The 16,517-nt window shown below is 45.6% G+C and overlaps 6 protein-coding genes across 7 annotated transcripts; 4 read left to right on the forward strand and 2 right to left on the reverse strand.

Moving 5' to 3' along the window:
• Positions 1-160: 160 nt before the first annotated feature.
• LOC6635551 (mitochondrial tRNA-specific 2-thiouridylase 1) lies at positions 161-2,161 on the forward strand. The gene is made up of 2 exons (XM_002058989.4): positions 161-886; positions 950-2,161. The coding sequence occupies exons 1-2, from the start codon at positions 227-229 to the stop codon at positions 1,430-1,432; spliced, it is 1,143 nt and encodes a 380-aa protein (XP_002059025.3). The 5' UTR covers positions 161-226; the 3' UTR covers positions 1,433-2,161.
• On the reverse strand, positions 1,932-4,316 carry Cdc45 (cell division cycle protein 45). The gene is made up of 2 exons (XM_002058988.4): positions 3,111-4,316; positions 1,932-3,053 (listed from the first exon to the last, which is right to left on the reverse strand). The coding sequence occupies exons 1-2, from the start codon at positions 4,025-4,027 to the stop codon at positions 2,237-2,239; spliced, it is 1,734 nt and encodes a 577-aa protein (XP_002059024.1). The 5' UTR covers positions 4,028-4,316; the 3' UTR covers positions 1,932-2,236.
• A 92-nt stretch (positions 4,317-4,408) lies between these two features.
• Positions 4,409-5,461, forward strand: Rpp21 (ribonuclease P protein subunit Rpp21). The gene is made up of 2 exons (XM_002058987.4): positions 4,409-4,939; positions 5,002-5,461. The coding sequence occupies exons 1-2, from the start codon at positions 4,692-4,694 to the stop codon at positions 5,459-5,461; spliced, it is 708 nt and encodes a 235-aa protein (XP_002059023.2). The 5' UTR covers positions 4,409-4,691.
• Positions 5,462-5,504: 43 nt separating this feature from the next.
• On the forward strand, positions 5,505-6,935 carry LOC6635597 (gamma-butyrobetaine dioxygenase). The gene is made up of 2 exons (XM_002058986.4): positions 5,505-6,172; positions 6,236-6,935. The coding sequence occupies exons 1-2, from the start codon at positions 5,574-5,576 to the stop codon at positions 6,867-6,869; spliced, it is 1,233 nt and encodes a 410-aa protein (XP_002059022.3). The 5' UTR covers positions 5,505-5,573; the 3' UTR covers positions 6,870-6,935.
• Positions 6,936-7,110: 175 nt separating this feature from the next.
• su(w[a]) (suppressor of white-apricot) lies at positions 7,111-13,109 on the forward strand. Of its 2 annotated transcripts, XM_032440270.2 has the most exons (7): positions 7,111-7,578; positions 8,650-8,822; positions 9,644-9,855; positions 9,932-11,012; positions 11,073-11,318; positions 11,418-11,546; positions 12,107-13,109. In XM_032440270.2, exons 1-7 carry the CDS (start codon positions 7,274-7,276, stop codon positions 12,961-12,963), a joined length of 3,003 nt encoding a protein of 1,000 aa, XP_032296161.1. In that variant the 5' UTR covers positions 7,111-7,273; the 3' UTR covers positions 12,964-13,109. The 2 variants fall into 2 exon arrangements, with proteins under 2 accessions (XP_032296161.1, XP_002059021.2); XM_002058985.4 differs by lacking the exons at positions 7,111-7,578; positions 8,650-8,822 and adding an exon at positions 8,833-9,223.
• A 1,531-nt stretch (positions 13,110-14,640) lies between these two features.
• On the reverse strand, positions 14,641-16,075 carry Miox (Myo-inositol oxygenase). The gene is made up of 4 exons (XM_002058984.4): positions 15,949-16,075; positions 15,700-15,874; positions 15,060-15,636; positions 14,641-14,996 (listed from the first exon to the last, which is right to left on the reverse strand). Exons 1-4 carry the CDS (start codon positions 15,964-15,966, stop codon positions 14,888-14,890), a joined length of 879 nt encoding a protein of 292 aa, XP_002059020.1. The 5' UTR covers positions 15,967-16,075; the 3' UTR covers positions 14,641-14,887.
• Positions 16,076-16,517: the final 442 nt, after the last annotated feature.

Here is a 16,517-nt window from a genome sequence, read left to right on the forward strand (position 1 = left end):
TGGTAAAAGACTGTGAATTCCAATCAGTATTGCTAACGAGCATTGAAAGCATTTTCAAACCCAAGCAATATTTGGGAATACCCCAAAAAATACCAGCACATATATGCATTCCATTTTGACTCCGAAAAATACAACATTGGCCAACGTGGTCACACTTAAAGCCAAAACAGTGTAATGTTAAAATACGTTTGTGATAACAGGCTGGCTAAATGTGGGCAACATTATCATGATACGAAATGTTGTGGTGGGCATGTCCGGAGGCGTGGATAGCGCTGTCAGCGCCCATCTGCTCAAGGAGCGAGGCTACAATGTGCTCGGCGTGTTTATGCGGAACTGGGATGAGCACGACGAATCCGGCCGCTGCAGCGGAGAGCAGGATTTAAAGGATGCGGAATTGGCTTGCCGGCACCTGCAAATCGAGCTACGCCAAGTGAACTATGTGAAGCAATACTGGACAGCGGTGTTTAGTCAGTTTCTAGATGACTACCAGCAGGGCCTGACGCCCAATCCGGACATATTGTGCAACAAGCATATAAAGTTCGATCTGTTCCATCGGCACGCCCTGCATACGTTGCAATATGATGCCGTCGCCACTGGCCATTATGCCCGCAACAGTCTGGGAGACTTTTTGGAGCATAGCTCCAGCCAGACACCAGAAGATGTACGCCTGCTCATACCTGCCGACACATTTAAGGATCAGACCTTCTTTCTAGCTGGCATAGCACATGCAGCACTGCAGCGCACAATGTTCCCGCTGGGTGGACTGAAGAAGACAGAGGTTAAGCAGTTAGCGCGCCGCATTGGGCTGCATCGGCTGGCCGAAAAGCGGGAAAGCACCGGCATCTGCTTTGTGGGCAAGCGTGACTTCAAGGCCTTTATACAGGAGGTAATCCAATAGACGCACAAATATGGTCAACTAACTTTGAATCGGAATTATCACCTTTGACAGTACATTAGCTCCAAACCGGGCCACTTTGTGGATGTCGATAGCGGCGTTGTAGTGGGCACACACGAGGGCATTCACCAGTGGACCGTGGGACAGCGCTGCCGGCTAAGCTCGCATTTGCAGCCGTACTTTGTGGCACGAAAAGATGCAGCCAGCAATATCATTTATGTGGCCGCTGGCCATGAACATCCCGCGCTGCACAGCAACCGCATTCACATCGGCGAACTCAACTGGCTGTGCAACCGGGCACGTCAGCAATTGGACTCAAAAGGCAGCCTGCGTTGCCGTTTTCGCTTTCAGCACACAAAACCCCTGGTCGAATGCCAACTGCGTCCCTTCGAAGTACAGCTGGATGCACCACTGCGCGCTATCACACCAGGGCAGTATGCTGTCTTCTATGACGATGCGGCGTGCTTGGGTGCTGCGCGCATATTGCATGGAGAACCATTGCAATGCCTGGAGCAACAAGTGGCCGTGGAGCGCTAGCAGTTAGTTATTTTTTTTTTTTTTTGTAGTCTGATTTTAATTACCTCCTGTTCGTAATGTATAAATCTCCATGTCTACAAAGACTGAGATGCATATGGGGCAACATTGTTAATTTGTTTCTTCAAAGGCAGGATTTATTTCAATCGCAAATTATATATAGCAGAGTCGATCTGGCCATATCCGTTTATATGAACCCGTCCAACTTAGAGAATTGAGGTCGAGGTTCCAACTAATCATTGTCTTCCAGCCAATATTCGTCTAATATAAGATTTTGGCTCATTTAAGAGCTGAGGACACTGTATCTCAAGTCGGGCAGTCTCGACTACAGTATTTTCGTTTCGCTTAAGGAATCCTATTTGTTTGAGATATCGTGCTAAAAGGCAAAATAGTTTTATACATCGTTTTTCTACCAATTTTCCGCATTTGCGCTTGGAAGTTTATCAATAGACCAAATCTTTGGCTCTAAGGTAAACACATGTATTGTATATTTAAAGTCTGCTTTACACAATTTCAAATCGAATGCAACAAACGCATGACTTAATATATTTCTAAATATTCAATTCTAAGGTCCGTTATACATAGTTTGAAGTCTTATGCTATATATATATATATTATTCTCTACTGGGAGTCCTAAGCACGCTGGCAAAAAAAAAAAAAGGCTATCTTACTAAAAACAATTGTGGTTTATAAATTAGATTATGTCAAATAAAATTGGCTGGATTAGCAGAAGTCGTTGTATGAATAAACTGTCTTAAAGGCTAAACTAGAGACTACATCTAAAAAACACAGGGGAGCGCAATGAGCTTATGTAAGGAGCACGGTCAACGCATCTAGAAATCGGGTCAGGTCGCTCTGACGCAGCTGAACGATGGACGGCTCAAAGAAGTCTTGCAGCAGGCTGGTCTTGCTCTTCTGTGCCGCCTGGTCGAACGCCTTGCCAAAAAAGTTCTTTGGCGAGTCCTCGCGCACTGGCGCTATGCCCACCAGCAGGCACATACCCTGCGTCGCATCCAGCGGGCAGGTGGCAATGAGCGGTAGATCCGGTGCCTGGCGCACTCTCGTCGTTGCTACATGACCATGCAGCACGAATTTCGCGAGCAGTGCTAGCGCATATGGATAGGAGAAGAAGGCGTGCTCCTCCTGTAGTACATAATAGAAAAAGGATCCGGTCGAATGTACCTGATGCGCCTCCAGACAGCTCTGCACCTGCCGAAAGATGGCCGCATGCAGCAGCTTGGCATTGTCGATGCCGACATTAAGTAGCTGCCTATGCTGGCGGGTCAGCGCATCCGACGCTTCCATGAAACAGTCCTCAGGTGTTTTATGCTTCTTCACCGACTGCAGTATTGCCAACAGAGCATAGACATAGTCGGCGGCAGCATAACGGCTGCGATAGCCATAGCTGAGCGTGAAGGTGCCATAGACAATATCTGGTATGCTATACTTCTCGGCTAGCTGCTCCACCATAGAATAGAACTCTTTGCGCAAAACCAGATCCATGGCGCTGTATGTTTGGCGCGCATGCACCAGTGGCAGGCCCATTTCGACGAGCAGCTCATGTAGACGCTTCTCGCCCCTCAAGGTCCACAGCTTCATCTGACAGGCGGAGTAGCGCGAATAGCTGACAACAAAAGAGACAAATAAGCCGACCAATTGGAGATTCCTTGTCTTCACTTACCGCATTGACTCGGTTACGGTCCAGTGTCTGTATAGCACTAAGTGTAGATCCTTCTCAAAGCTGATCTTCGAGGCACTCATTGTGTTTTGATCATTAGTCTTGTTGGTCAGACGCGACACGTGCGACTGTATGTGCTCCAGCTCGAGTGTATAGGCGCCGCTCTCGATCTTGCCCAGCAGCAGCTGCTCGCTGATGCCTACAATGGCCCACCACAGCAGATCCATGTTGTCCTTGGACAGCTTCCAGGCTAGCTCGAAGATGTACAAGGCCGTTGATCGGCCATAATAGCTGAATTGTGTATAGTCGAACATGATGCGATCCCGTTCCGATTCCCATTGTCGTCTTGCCCTCTGACGCATCACTCGCTGCTCGTGCCGCTGCATTCGGCTGAGCTTGGGCGCGCGCTCCCTCTCGACGCTGTCGCCATCAGCTTGACCGTCATCAGAATCGCCAGCACCGCTGTCTCCATCGTCCCCATCTTCATCGTCGTCCTCATCCTCGCCATCCGAGTCATAGAATATAGTTTCAAATGCTGGTATGTTCTCCTCTAGGGCTGGATCGCCTAAAATGCAAACCTGCCGATCGCTGTAAACATTACAAACGTCCAGCGGCCGATGAGAATCGCATATGTAAAATGTGACATCCTCCGCCGGCTGCAACAGCTCCACAATGTCCACACATCCGCCGCAATTGATCAGCAGCACATATTTAACATCGCCCTGATGCTCCGAATAGGCACGTCGCAATCCAGTTACGCCCATAATGGGCACCACAGTGTACAGCATGTGATCGTACTTAAAAAGCGACTGCAGAATTTTGCTGGCGCAGATCGCGTCGACGTCATAGTTGACAATGATCAAAATTCGTTTGCCAATTAGTTGTCTGTAAAAGTCATTCTTTAGGTCCTGTATGAACATTTTCGCTGCACGCACAGTTAATTCCGCTGCGTGAAGAGTAACAAATCGGTACAAAGACACACAAAACAATATTTCAAATACAAGTATGTGTTATATAGGTCAGGTTGAGACACTTGCGGCCCTTAAGCGTCAATTAACTTAATTGCTGTTGCGGCACTTAAATGGCCCTAGTTGCGCGTTGCATTTTGTTGTATTCGCTTTTGTTTGCACTTTCTAACAGGGCTCTCCGCTCTTTGTGGCCTGCATGCTCCACAGCTGCGGGATCGAATTAAGGCGGGAAATTGCCAGCTGTTCGGCGTGGCCGTGTGGCACAGTGAATGGCAACTGTTCAGTGTTGCCCCAGGCCCGATTGCCACATGTCGCTGGTATAGATGTACCAAAATTGGTACATTACTTAGCTACATATTGGTACATTAATTCATTAAAAAACATTTACGAACTGTACCGTATATGGAAAACATTAAAGTAATTGAGTAAACTGAAGAAAAAAAAACGAACTAAAAAAGCATGGTATATTGTCAGCGAAAATTAACCTAAACCTGCGTTCTATAATTTTTGGTACACATTATTTATGTGAAAGTGAGCTGTATCATTTCAACTATCGATTACACCATGATATCGAAATCGAAAGCGATAATTAGTTCGAATATGAAATACCGACTACATGTGTCTTACGTTTATTGCTAAATATTCAGCTAACGTATTTGGTACGCGTTTTATATACGAAAACAATCATTCATTCATGGGAAATAACAAGGGCAAGCGCAAAGCGCTTACACAGCGTCAAGTTTGCTCCAGAATGAACTTCCTTTATCAGGCGTCAAACTTAATGGCGCACAGCAACAACAACACCCTCGCCGCCTACTACGGCAAGCTCTGCCGCAACGTGGGCACAAAGGCGCTGATGCACATGTGAGCTCTGACTTGGTTCTGTGTCCTTTATTATAGCTAATTGTTGTCAATGCTTGAGGTAGGTCGCCGGCGCTGAAGCGCACACTATGCAAACGCTGCTCCTTGCCGCTGTTGCCGGGCGTTAATACTTCGCTAAAGCTGGACCAGAAGCAAGAACAGCAGCAGGCTATTCCCGTGGCAGCAGCCACTGCGACGGCAACAAGCACAACCAGCAAACGCCGTCATCGCCGTTTGCGTAGCAAGCGCAACAAGGGCCACAATCAGACTGCCGCCGCTGTCCAAAAAGATGCCGCACCCAGTGCCAGCATGGACGAACACGCTCGCCTACACTTGGAGTGTGGTTTGTGCGGGTCGAAACGTCGCTTCCAAGTTGACACACAAAACGAGTGCTGGCCAGAGCGCTCTGAGGCGATTGTGCAGGTGATAAGACTGGACGAACAAAAAAACGCAGACGCGGCTGAAGGAGGCGTAGAAGCAGCAGGAAGAGTAGAAGGAGGAGGAGGAACAGCACGAGAGCAGTGATAAGCGTACTTGGATGGCAATGACTTATCGCACGTGTGGTTACACTTGTTGATAAGCGAATTTAATTATCGGCCATCGACTGTTCTCCGTTCACAGTTCAGTATTTGAACATATGCTGAGCTGTAAACACATGATTGGCCAGCTGCTGGGCCGGCAGCTTAAGCGCCACGCCAGCCACGGCATTACGGCCAGACTGTTGGAGCAGCGTTACGTGGAGCTAACTCAGCCAGACGGACGGCAACTCAAGTACCCGAGCATCTGGCTGCGTGACAATTGCCAGTGCTCGGAGTGTTTCCATGCGGCGACTCGAGCACGCAAGAGCCACTGGGAACGCGGCCCGCTGCACGTACAAGCGGAGCGCGTCAGCTACGATGAGCAGCGTCAGCAGCTTATTATCAACTGGCAGGATGCTCACAACTCTAGCTATGATCTCGACTGGTTGCAGCAGCGCGACTTCAGCGCGGAGGCCAGGCAACGATATCTGGACGAGGTTTACAAGCAACCGGCTCAGCTTTGGGGCAAGCCGCAGTTTGGTGCAGTAACTCGCGAATTCGCCTACCAGGATGTGCTTCAGAAGGACGCAGTTCTGTGCGCCTGGCTCGAGGCGCTGGCCGTGCATGGCTTTGCGCTTCTGCGTGAGGCGCCCCACGATACCCAAGTCGTGCGCCATCTGGCCGAACGCATTGGGTACATCAAGCACACCACCTACGGGTAAACTCTAATCAGATATATGTTGAACGCATAATATGCAATCGGTTTTTCATTCGGGAGCAGGGATGTGTTTGAGGTCAAGTCGAAGCCCAACGCTGGAAACTATGCCTACCTGATGACGCCGCTGCCGCTGCACACAGACATGCCCTACTATGAGTACAAGGCGGGCATCAACATTTTGCATACGCTGGTGCAATCGGAGTCGCCGGGTGGCGCCAACACAATGACCGATGGCTTCTATATAGCCGATAAGATGCGTCGAGAGCATCCGGAATATTATGAACTGCTGCGCACCATACCTGTTAACTGGTATGACATAGGACACGATGGAGACGCCGGCAAACCGTTTCACAGTCTGTGGCGTGGCCCTGTCATTTGCCTGGACATTGATGGGCACTTCGCACGCATCAATCAGAACACCACCAAACGTGACAGTCGCTTCACCGTGCCCTTGGAGCAGGCATTAGCCTGGTATGAGGCGTACGATAAGTTCCTTCAGCTGGCCCAGGCCGAAGCGGTGGAGTTCAAGACGCGTCCTGGTGATGTGTTTGTGTTTAACAATCTTCGAATGCTGCACGGACGTACCGCATACGAGGATTCGGCGCAAAATAAGCGGCATCTGATAGGAGCCTACGTTGACTGGGATATTATCTACTCCAAGATACGCACACTAAAGTTCCCGAATTTAAAGTGTTAGCCCTTCCGTGTGCATTGAAAGTGGCATATACTTGATTATAAAAAAACTATTACAATTTACTATCTTTTTTTTTTTTTTAATTTGAAAGCAACCGCCAAAAAATGACCGACAAGCTCGATTTTGTTATCGATATCGATTTATTGTGTTCGTTTTGCTAGCGTGATCAGCATACTAGCCATATATCGGCAGAGGTACGAAATGAAAGTATCGATACGGCTGATACATCGATACGTTTCTATTCAACCCTAGTCTGGTCTTTGCACATGCATATCAACATCAACAAGAAAAACGCATTTGGCAGCAGAAAATGCGAACTGATTGCAATATATAAAAGTGCTTAAATCTAACGTAGTTTGTATGTGTGTGTGTGTGTATGTGAATTAATGCGCATTGCGAATAAATAAATGATGCCCTACAATATGCGTGCCTGCGGCAGCAACGCCATGGTACGTGAGTACGCTGGCGGCAGCCTCAACGGCATTTTGCGCAAAACAGGAGCCGCCGCAGGAGGCGCAGCAACAGCTTCCGGCATGGGCGCCAATGGGTTAGCGTATGGCGCTGCATCAACGGATCCGCGACAACCCCCACTGGAGCTGCTCGTTTTTGGCTATGCGTGCAAGATATTCCGTGACGATGAGAAGGCGCGCGAGATGGATCATGGCAAACAGCTGATACCCTGGATGGGCGATGTAAATCTCAAAATAGACAGGTTAATAATTGTTGCCTGCCACCGGCACTAAACTTAATTATACTATAATACGCTATATCCACATACATAATGTACTTGTATGTGTATACACATATGTATGTAACACCTTGGATCCCATATGTCTATGTGCCAAACGAAGAAAACCGAACAACTGGTACCTTTGCCAGTGCCATAACTATCATATTTATCCTAGAATACAGTTATGTTTTGAGGAGACCAAACTACAACCCGTACTGCACGTAGACCTCAACTGAACGAAGCTAAACTTAAACTTAAAGTCCCTACTGGAGACTCGAGTATAGTCAAAATCATATTGAAAGTTGTCCAGTATTTCATTAGGTCCAATCCTACGAACTGACTTACGTTAACTGACTTATGGACTGACCGGGCGGTAGGGGGGCAGCGAAACAGACCCAACCGAGGTTGACTCTGCAACTGTAAAAGCTATCGTTTTCTCATTGTAATAACAGCTCTTTTCAGTGCTTCGCAAACTATAATATATTTTTAAAAACAATTTTAAACTGTAATCGTAAAACAATTAACTTTTTTTTAGCAACCGGAGCGGTATGTATGAATGATTAAGACATAATAATTGATATATTTATATGCAAATATATATGTATATATACATATATATCTATATATGTATATATATATATATAAATACATATAAATACTTTTATACATAATTATAGACATTTAACTTAACAAAAATCGAATTTATTTAACAACTGTGTGAAGCTATTTGATCGAGATGCATATATTTCTTTTTGATTTGAATAGATCGAAAGATCTATTTTAATTTGATTTGATTTGTGTGTGTGTGCGAGTGTGTGCGTGCGTGAGTGTGTGTGTGTGCGTGTGTGTGTGTGTGTGTTTGTGTGCGTGGCTCTCGCAAACAGCATCTCAATATATTGATTTTGTTAACTAACAACGTTCTCTTTCCCGTTTATATTTCTCTTATTCTTTTCTTTGGAACACACACACACACACACCCACACAAACACCCACGCACACCCACCCGCACCCCCACACACACACACGCACACACACGCACACGTATTTATACAGATATGACGTGCGTGGAGCGCTGTGCGAACTTTCCACCTATGAGGCACCACCTGGTGGCTATGGAAATCGTCTTGAATATCTCAGCGCCGAGGAGCAGCGGGCGGAGCAGCTGTGCGAAGAGGAGCGCTATCTGTTCCTATACAATAACGAAGAAGAGCTACGGCTGCAGCAAGGTAAGTGCAGTTGCCGGCATGCCGTATGCACCGCCTACTCAATGCGAATTGTATGTACTACTATTTAAATTCTAAGTGCCAAGAAATACCGATTTCATAATGAAAAATCAAGCTCAAATTGAACAAAAACAAATCTAAATATCAAGGCCAATATTCAAGACAAATTATTAACGAGAACAGAAACAAGAATACAAGAAACAAGCACAAATAGAAGCGTAGAAATCAAGTCAAATGCAAGTAGCAGCAAACAAAAAAAAAAAACAAATACAAAAAAAACCAAAAAAACCACAAATAAGATCAAAAACCAACCAAAAGCCAAACCAACAACAGCAGCAACAACAACAATGATAATGAACGTAAGTTTCATCCAATGCCTTGTGGTGGGTGCCGCCGTGGTTCAGGTAAATAACAACCACTTGACATTTAACAAATTCAACAATTTTTTGCAGATGCTGCTGCTGCGGCACTTTGGGGAGTCCTTGCTCTCTGTAACTCTTCCAAAAAAAATCTCTTGAAGACTGCACATAGAACTGAGCTCCAGCGAAAGTTAAAAATGAAAAAAAAAAAAAAAAAAAAAAAGAAAAACAGAAATTGAAGCTTTTAACAAACCAAAACCCAATGTCAAGAATATTTATTCTACGATCTTTAATGTGCATTCCTTTTGTGTGCCGTGCGGCATTTGTTGCTGTTGTTTTTTGTACTAAAGTCGCGCCGTTTGTCTTGTTCTCTTATTTTTGCCAACACTACATACGCACATACTTTCACACACCCACACACACACACTCACACGCACACGCACACGCACATATATAAACGTACAGAGGAGGATCTGAAGCGTCTGCAACAGGAGACATCCGGTGGCAACTATAGCCAAGTAGATTTCCAATACGATGGCCAATCAACATGTGGTTCATCTGGTGCAGATGCTGCCACCTCACCAACGTCAGAATCATCGACGCTGGCCGAGGAATCGGAGCTACCCTATACACTGCCACCCAGTCTTCTCGTGGCGCCCGCACCGGGCATGCAGTTGGTAAGGAGGCAAATTGCACTTGCCAAAATATAATATCAAAATCGAATGCCAATTGCCGAATTTCATCATGTTGTAGCCGGAGACAATGAAGCAGCATGCAATTATTGAAAAGACGGCACGTTTCATTGCCACCCAGGGCGCCCAGATGGAGATCCTTATCAAAGCCAAGCAAGCCAACAATGCACAGTTTGATTTTCTGTCGCAGGGCAGCCAGTTACAACCATATTATCGCCATCTGCTGTCCGCCATCAAGCAGGGCAAGTTTGCGGCCTCAGTGCCGGCGGCGACAACGGACCAGGCCAATGTGACAGGCGAGAACAGCGCGTCTTCAAGCAGTCCGAAGCGGAGCCAGCAGATCATAACGGTGCCCACCATCAAGTACAAACCGTCGGCCAATTGCGCCTACACGCAGCTCATCAGCAAAATCAAAGGTGTTCCGCTGCAGACAGTATTGGACGATGAGAACGCTTCACAGCATTCCGCCGGAACCGCCTCGCCCACGCCCAGCTGCAAGTCCGAGGGCCAGAGTCAAAGCAGCATTGCCGCCCCAGCATCCAACGGCGAGTTTACGCCCGTTCTGTTGCAGTACAATGGCAGCACATTTGCCCACGAGGCGGAGGAGGACAACGCTAACGATGCACCGCCTAAGGTTGAGCTATTAAAAAACACCAGTGCCCTGGCGCTTGCCCAAAATTATAGCTCCGATAGCGATGACGAGCAGGACGCGGACGATGACAACAGTCAACAACGGACCCAAGAAGCCACACAATCTGCCGCCGCAACTGGCACTACAACCACCGCCACGAAGAAACCCACTGCGGCGCTAGCACCACCACCGCTTTTAACTTTTCCACTGCCCGAGGAGACGCTGCGCCACATTATCGACAAGACGGCCACGTATGTTATCAAGAACGGTCGCCAGTTTGAGGAGACGCTGCGCACCAAAAGCGTCGAACGTTTCAATTTTTTGCTGCCGGACCACAAATTCTATGCGTATTACATGTACAAAATAACCGGCGATGTGGACGCCGCTTCTAAGGAGGAGAAGACGCGCAAAGCGGCTGCCGTTGCCGCTGCACTGATAAGCAAAAAGGGTCTTGGTGGCGCTAATGCAACTGCTGCAGCTGGTGCAACTACAGCCAGCGCGTCTGAAAAGGGTGCGTTCAGCCAGCATACTCTGTAGAAAGCCCTGACCTCATTTCCACAATCTATTGCAGCGCACGTGTGCTTCGCCATACGCGCACGCGATGAGAACGCGACGCTGCAACCGGCACTGCCACAGGAGGCCAGCGATGATGATGAGCTCAAGGCAAAATCAACTGTAGAGCAAGCGCGTCCTGGCATGCCAGATAGCGTGCAACGCGCCATCAAGCAAGTGGAGACGCAGCTGCTGGCTAGAACTGGCGCCCCAAAAGCCACTTTGGCAACGACAGCGACTTCCCCACTCAAAGAGCAACGACAGGGTGCGTATCGATTAGAGAGAGAGAGCGAGAGAGAAAGAAAGAGAAGGCTATGGAGCAACACATCTTTTCTAACTTGTGAGTTTCTTCCATCCGCTATAGCCGAGGAGCGTGTTAAGGATAAACTGGCACAGATCGCACGTGATAAGCTAAATGGCATAATGTCGCGCGAGAAGCAATTGCAGCTGGAGCGCAAGCGCAAGGCTATGGCCTTTCTCAATCAAATCAAATGTAAGTTTTCGCCTGATGTGTTTGCACTCAACAAAAAAAAAAAGAATTCTTTCTGCTTAAATTAAGCACTAACCAAAAATGTGTCTAAAAGCAGCCAAGTTCGAAATTTCATCAGCTGAAACGGAATGCCTAAGAACTTTAATCCCTTCCGTTTATTTGTAGTTAGCAATTTTTTGTGTAATAAGTATTTCTTACTATAGACTCGGTTTCATATTAGAATTTAGATAGGCGTTTTTTTTTTTCTATTTAATATTCCATTCCCATTTGCAAAGCTCAGGCTTGTCTTCAAACGAAATAATCAATGCATATCTTACTGATATTGGAGCTCAATTCCGTGATCGGAAAATGGGCGTAAAATTGTGGAATTGAAAGGTCTGCGAACATATTTTCATAGATCTCGCCGAAGAGTCATTTTTCGTTCCGATCTGCAGTAATGGCAGAAAATATCTAGGAAAATTTATATTTTGGATTTGGAGTGTAACACACAGTCGAGAAAAGCCGCGTAAAATCTGTTTATGGCATAACATACTGAACTGAATATATTGTCTATTGGACTTAAGGTGAAGGTACGGCTATTGGCTCAACTGCTGGATCGGATGCGATAATTACAGAAACAGCTACTGCGAATGCGGATTCGGGAGCGGAGGCAGCAAACATGAATGGTGACTCAAATGATTCGGTGCGCTCCATACCCATCACTTACTTTGGACCTGATGAGGATGAGGATGACGATGATGATGACGACGAAGAGGACAATGAAGTGGGCGTGCGGACGGCATCAGCAGCTCCACCGCCGCTCAGAACGGCTAATGCAGAGGATGATGAGGATGAAGACGGCGATCTGGAAAAGTACAATTTACTTAATGATGATAGTACCAATACATTTACCAGCAAGGTGGCAGCAGCGGCAGCAGCAGCAGCAGCGCCCGTCCTGCTCTCCGATGACGACGATGTACAGTTGGTATCCACCGCTGCCGCACCACAGTCAGTGTCGTCCGCTTCAGCAGCTGTGCGCCATCGCAAGACTGGGCGTCGAAGTCGCAGTCACAGCAGCAGCAGCTGCTGCTCCATAGCGCAAGATGCTTCCGTGACCTCATCTAGCAGTAGTCCTAGTTGCCGACGCAGTCGTAGTCGGAGTCGCAGTGCCCATCGGCAGCGCCGTAAGCGCAAGTCCAGTGCCATTGCCAAGCATAGACGCCGACGTCGCAGTCGCAGTACATCGCGCAGTTCGCGTCACAAGCAGCGCAGTCGCAGTCGTAGCAGCAGCCATTCTAGCTTACGCCGTCATCGCGACCATCATCGGGATAAGGAGGAGACCTTGTCGCGCAGAAGAAATCACCAGCGCCAGCCGAGCAAAAAGAGTCACAAGCGTCACAAGCGACGTCGACGCAGCAGCGGAGGATCCGCCTCGCAATGAGCCGTGTCTTTGTATCTAAAGCATTTTAGATTTTAGGTTTAAGAATTGTACATTTCCTTCTTTTTTTTTTTTTTTAATGTTGAGCAATGTTTTGCATGCGATGCATTAAGTATGGTCGTCAGTAATAAAATTTAGGTGTACAAATATTTACGAGCTGTTCATCATATCAAGGTTGTTAACGAACCAGATAGATATAAGTGAAGAGAGAACATGTTGATTGTTGTGATTGTATTTTATTTTATTGTAATCGTGAATACAAATGTCAAACGTATAGTATGTAGAGCTCCAAGACGAACCTGATTTAACCAGTATCTCGCATCACGCAAACCGAACCCGAATCGGAGCATATATTTTTCAAAAACGATTTAGTTTTTAAAATAGGATACTTTTGAGGAGGACTCCAGGAGGAGGAGCCACACAGCATAATCCACCTCAACTCCAACCCTTGGATTATCCAATCATATTTTTGAGATGCCCATTTTAGCTAGAGATCAAATTTGGCAATTGAATTGATTCAAGGATGTGTAAGACCTGGTTCAACCACTGAACGTAAGGGCAGTAAGTTAGTTCGAACCGTAAACCGAACAGCCGACTACATTCTATCTGCTTCATAAACGCAAAGAGCTTAGTCTCTGAAACCATTTGAATGAAACTGAGCTGAGCATACAAAATATTTATTCTATTGTGGTATAAAAGAAATCGGACGCTCCATTAGGACTTTGGTATGTTGACAGTCATGGTGCAACCATCGATACACAATAAATGACACGTTGCTTGGAGGTTAACACAGCCGGAGGATGAAGCGACTCCACAAGATCGCATCTTGTGGATTAGTTTTGATTACATTTTATTTCCTTTATTTGCATTTTTTTTTCGCTTTTTATTAGCTAATTTATTGATACTATACATGAGCATCTTAACCTAGCTTGACTATAATGGGATAAACATACTTAATATTACCTATTAAGTTTTATTATTATTCAATTTATCTTATATTAACCTTTATTTGCAGTAAACACTTTTTATACCCTGAACCCATTAAAATTGGGTATATTTTATTTGTGCAAAATCCAAATGTATGTAACAGGCAGAAGGAAGCATCTCCGACCCCATAAAGTATATATATTCTTGATCATCACCAATAGCCGAGTCGATCTAGCCATGTCCGTCTGTCTGTATGTCCGTCTGTCTGTATGTCCGTATGCCTGTCTGTCCGCCTGTCCGTCCGTCCGTCTGTCCGTCCGTCCGTCCGTAGTTATGAACACAAGGACTTCAGAACCTATAAGAGCTATAGACTTGAAATTTTAGATATAGGTGCTTCTAGTGCCTGCGCAGATCAAGTTTGTTTTCGATAATCGATAACTTACTCCGTTTGCAAGCAATCGATAAAAATCGATATCTTGTTTTTTGGGCAATTTTGGTAAATAATAAGAGCTAGAGTCACCAAACTTAACATATAGCTTCTAAAATAGAATATATATATATGCATTTGATGTTGGAAGAAGAGGGTTCAGGGTATCCCCTAGTCGGGAGCTCCCTCTTACTTGTTTCTTTGGTAAATTTCTGCATTTTAGCATTTATTAATGGACTCTCCAGGCCCTAAGAATATTTGAGCAAATCGATTTTCCTAATGTCAAGAAATAACGATTTCTAAAAATAAAAAAAAAAAGGGACAAATAGTATATTAGCTACCAAGTCGTGTAGCCTAGATGTATTATATTTATTATATGCAAAATTTATATATATAAGTTTGGTTTCAAAGAAGTTTTTAGCATACAGTTGCTTTCTTATGGGCGCAGTGGGGAACAGCTATCTATGTATATAGATCAGTATAAGTTAGTAAATAATAAATATAGGTTTATGGTTAGTATATATATGTGCGTATATGGTTATATGATTTTATGCATTCTAAACTCGACTCTGTCTAGAATTCCAAGACGCCAGGCAAATATTTGTCGATAAGCGTTTGATAGTATGGCCATAGAGCATCAATATCAGGCACCACCTCGCTCTTTGTGTATAGATCGTAGCGGCTGTAAGGAGAGTTATTGTTATAGATATATATTTATAGATGTGGGCTTAACGGTTCAACTCACTTGAATATGAGTACCCATTTCTTGGTCTCAGCATCCTTAGGCGCCTCCAGGTGCTTGTAGTCGCCGCCATTATGCCAGGGATAGAACGAATGGAAGCGTATTATATTGCAGGCCACCTCGGGCAACTTGGTATTGTTGTGCTTGAGCACTGCGAACATGTACTCGTCGTGACCCCAGGACATGAGCAGATTGTCAATGCCACAGTGTGGCTTATATATGCCGTATTTGGTATTGTATTTGGGATTATCCCCATCGGGATTACCCACAAAGCTCTCGTCACGATAAACTATGCTATCGCCCCATCGACATCCCACGGCAAATGTATCGCCCACAACGGCCCATTGTGGCTCATCATAGAAGGCCATAATTTTGCCGAGATCGTGTATGAGGGCTATCAGATGTAGCCAATCATCCTCTGGAAACTCGGCGCGTGCACGCTCAGCTGCCTGGAAGGCGTGTATAATGTTGGGCAAATCCAGATCGGGATCGGACTCATCAATTAAATCGTTGAGTTTTTCCAACGCCTCGCGCACCGTCATCTTAATGGTGTTGAACTTTAGCCAGCGTTCGCGTCGACCTGTGAACGGGAGCGATTATTAAATATACGTGCAAAGGCAATTTGGCTAAGGATAGTTCTTACCGTTGACAAAGTCTACAGTTTGATTTAGGTGCATCTGGCGATAGGTGCGACGCACTCGTTCCTTTAGCGGATCTTCAACATCAACGCTGTAGTCACGAAACTTGGAAGGATTTTTATCGGCAAATGAGGGCTCCGGACGCAACAGCTCTGAAGGATCCATCAAATGGATTTGGTGCTACACAAATTATAAAAAAAAAAACACACAGTATTTAAAAAAAAGTCACTTCGGGTTTTCAATTATATTCTCACCTCCTGTAAGATTCTCATGTTGAGCGGTTTGAATTATAACAAGTATGGAAAAAGAAAAATATTGAAATTCGAATTGTTCGCCTCAACTACTGCACGGTTGGTCGGACAAGATGCTATTGAATCGCGAGCTTCTCCGGGCGCTCACTTTTATAGATCGCCGAGCAATATCACATCTAGGCTACATATAGTATTCATGTAGTATTATATTTTGATTTATAGCACTTTTGTTGTTTTATACACAGCATATAGCCACCTAATCAGTTATCAATGTGGGACCCCACTCAAGCCATTGCTCATATAGATGTAGGAAACGCGTCCGATTCGGGCCCACACAGCGGTTCGGCTACATAAAATCTTGTAAGTGCTTTATCTAAGGGCTACATCCGCGCCTCTGGAATCAAGGCGTTGCCTACACGCACGTGCTAGCCTCAGTCTATCTTTATACATATTATATATTTATATCATTGTATATTCATTTATATATATATATATATATATATATATATATATATATATATATATATTCTAAGTACATATGCAAGTAAAGGCTGCACTTGACCGATAAGGCC

This window comes from Drosophila virilis, chromosome X, assembly GCF_030788295.1.
Source record: "Drosophila virilis strain 15010-1051.87 chromosome X, Dvir_AGI_RSII-ME, whole genome shotgun sequence".
NCBI lineage: Eukaryota > Metazoa > Arthropoda > Insecta > Diptera > Drosophilidae > Drosophila > Drosophila virilis.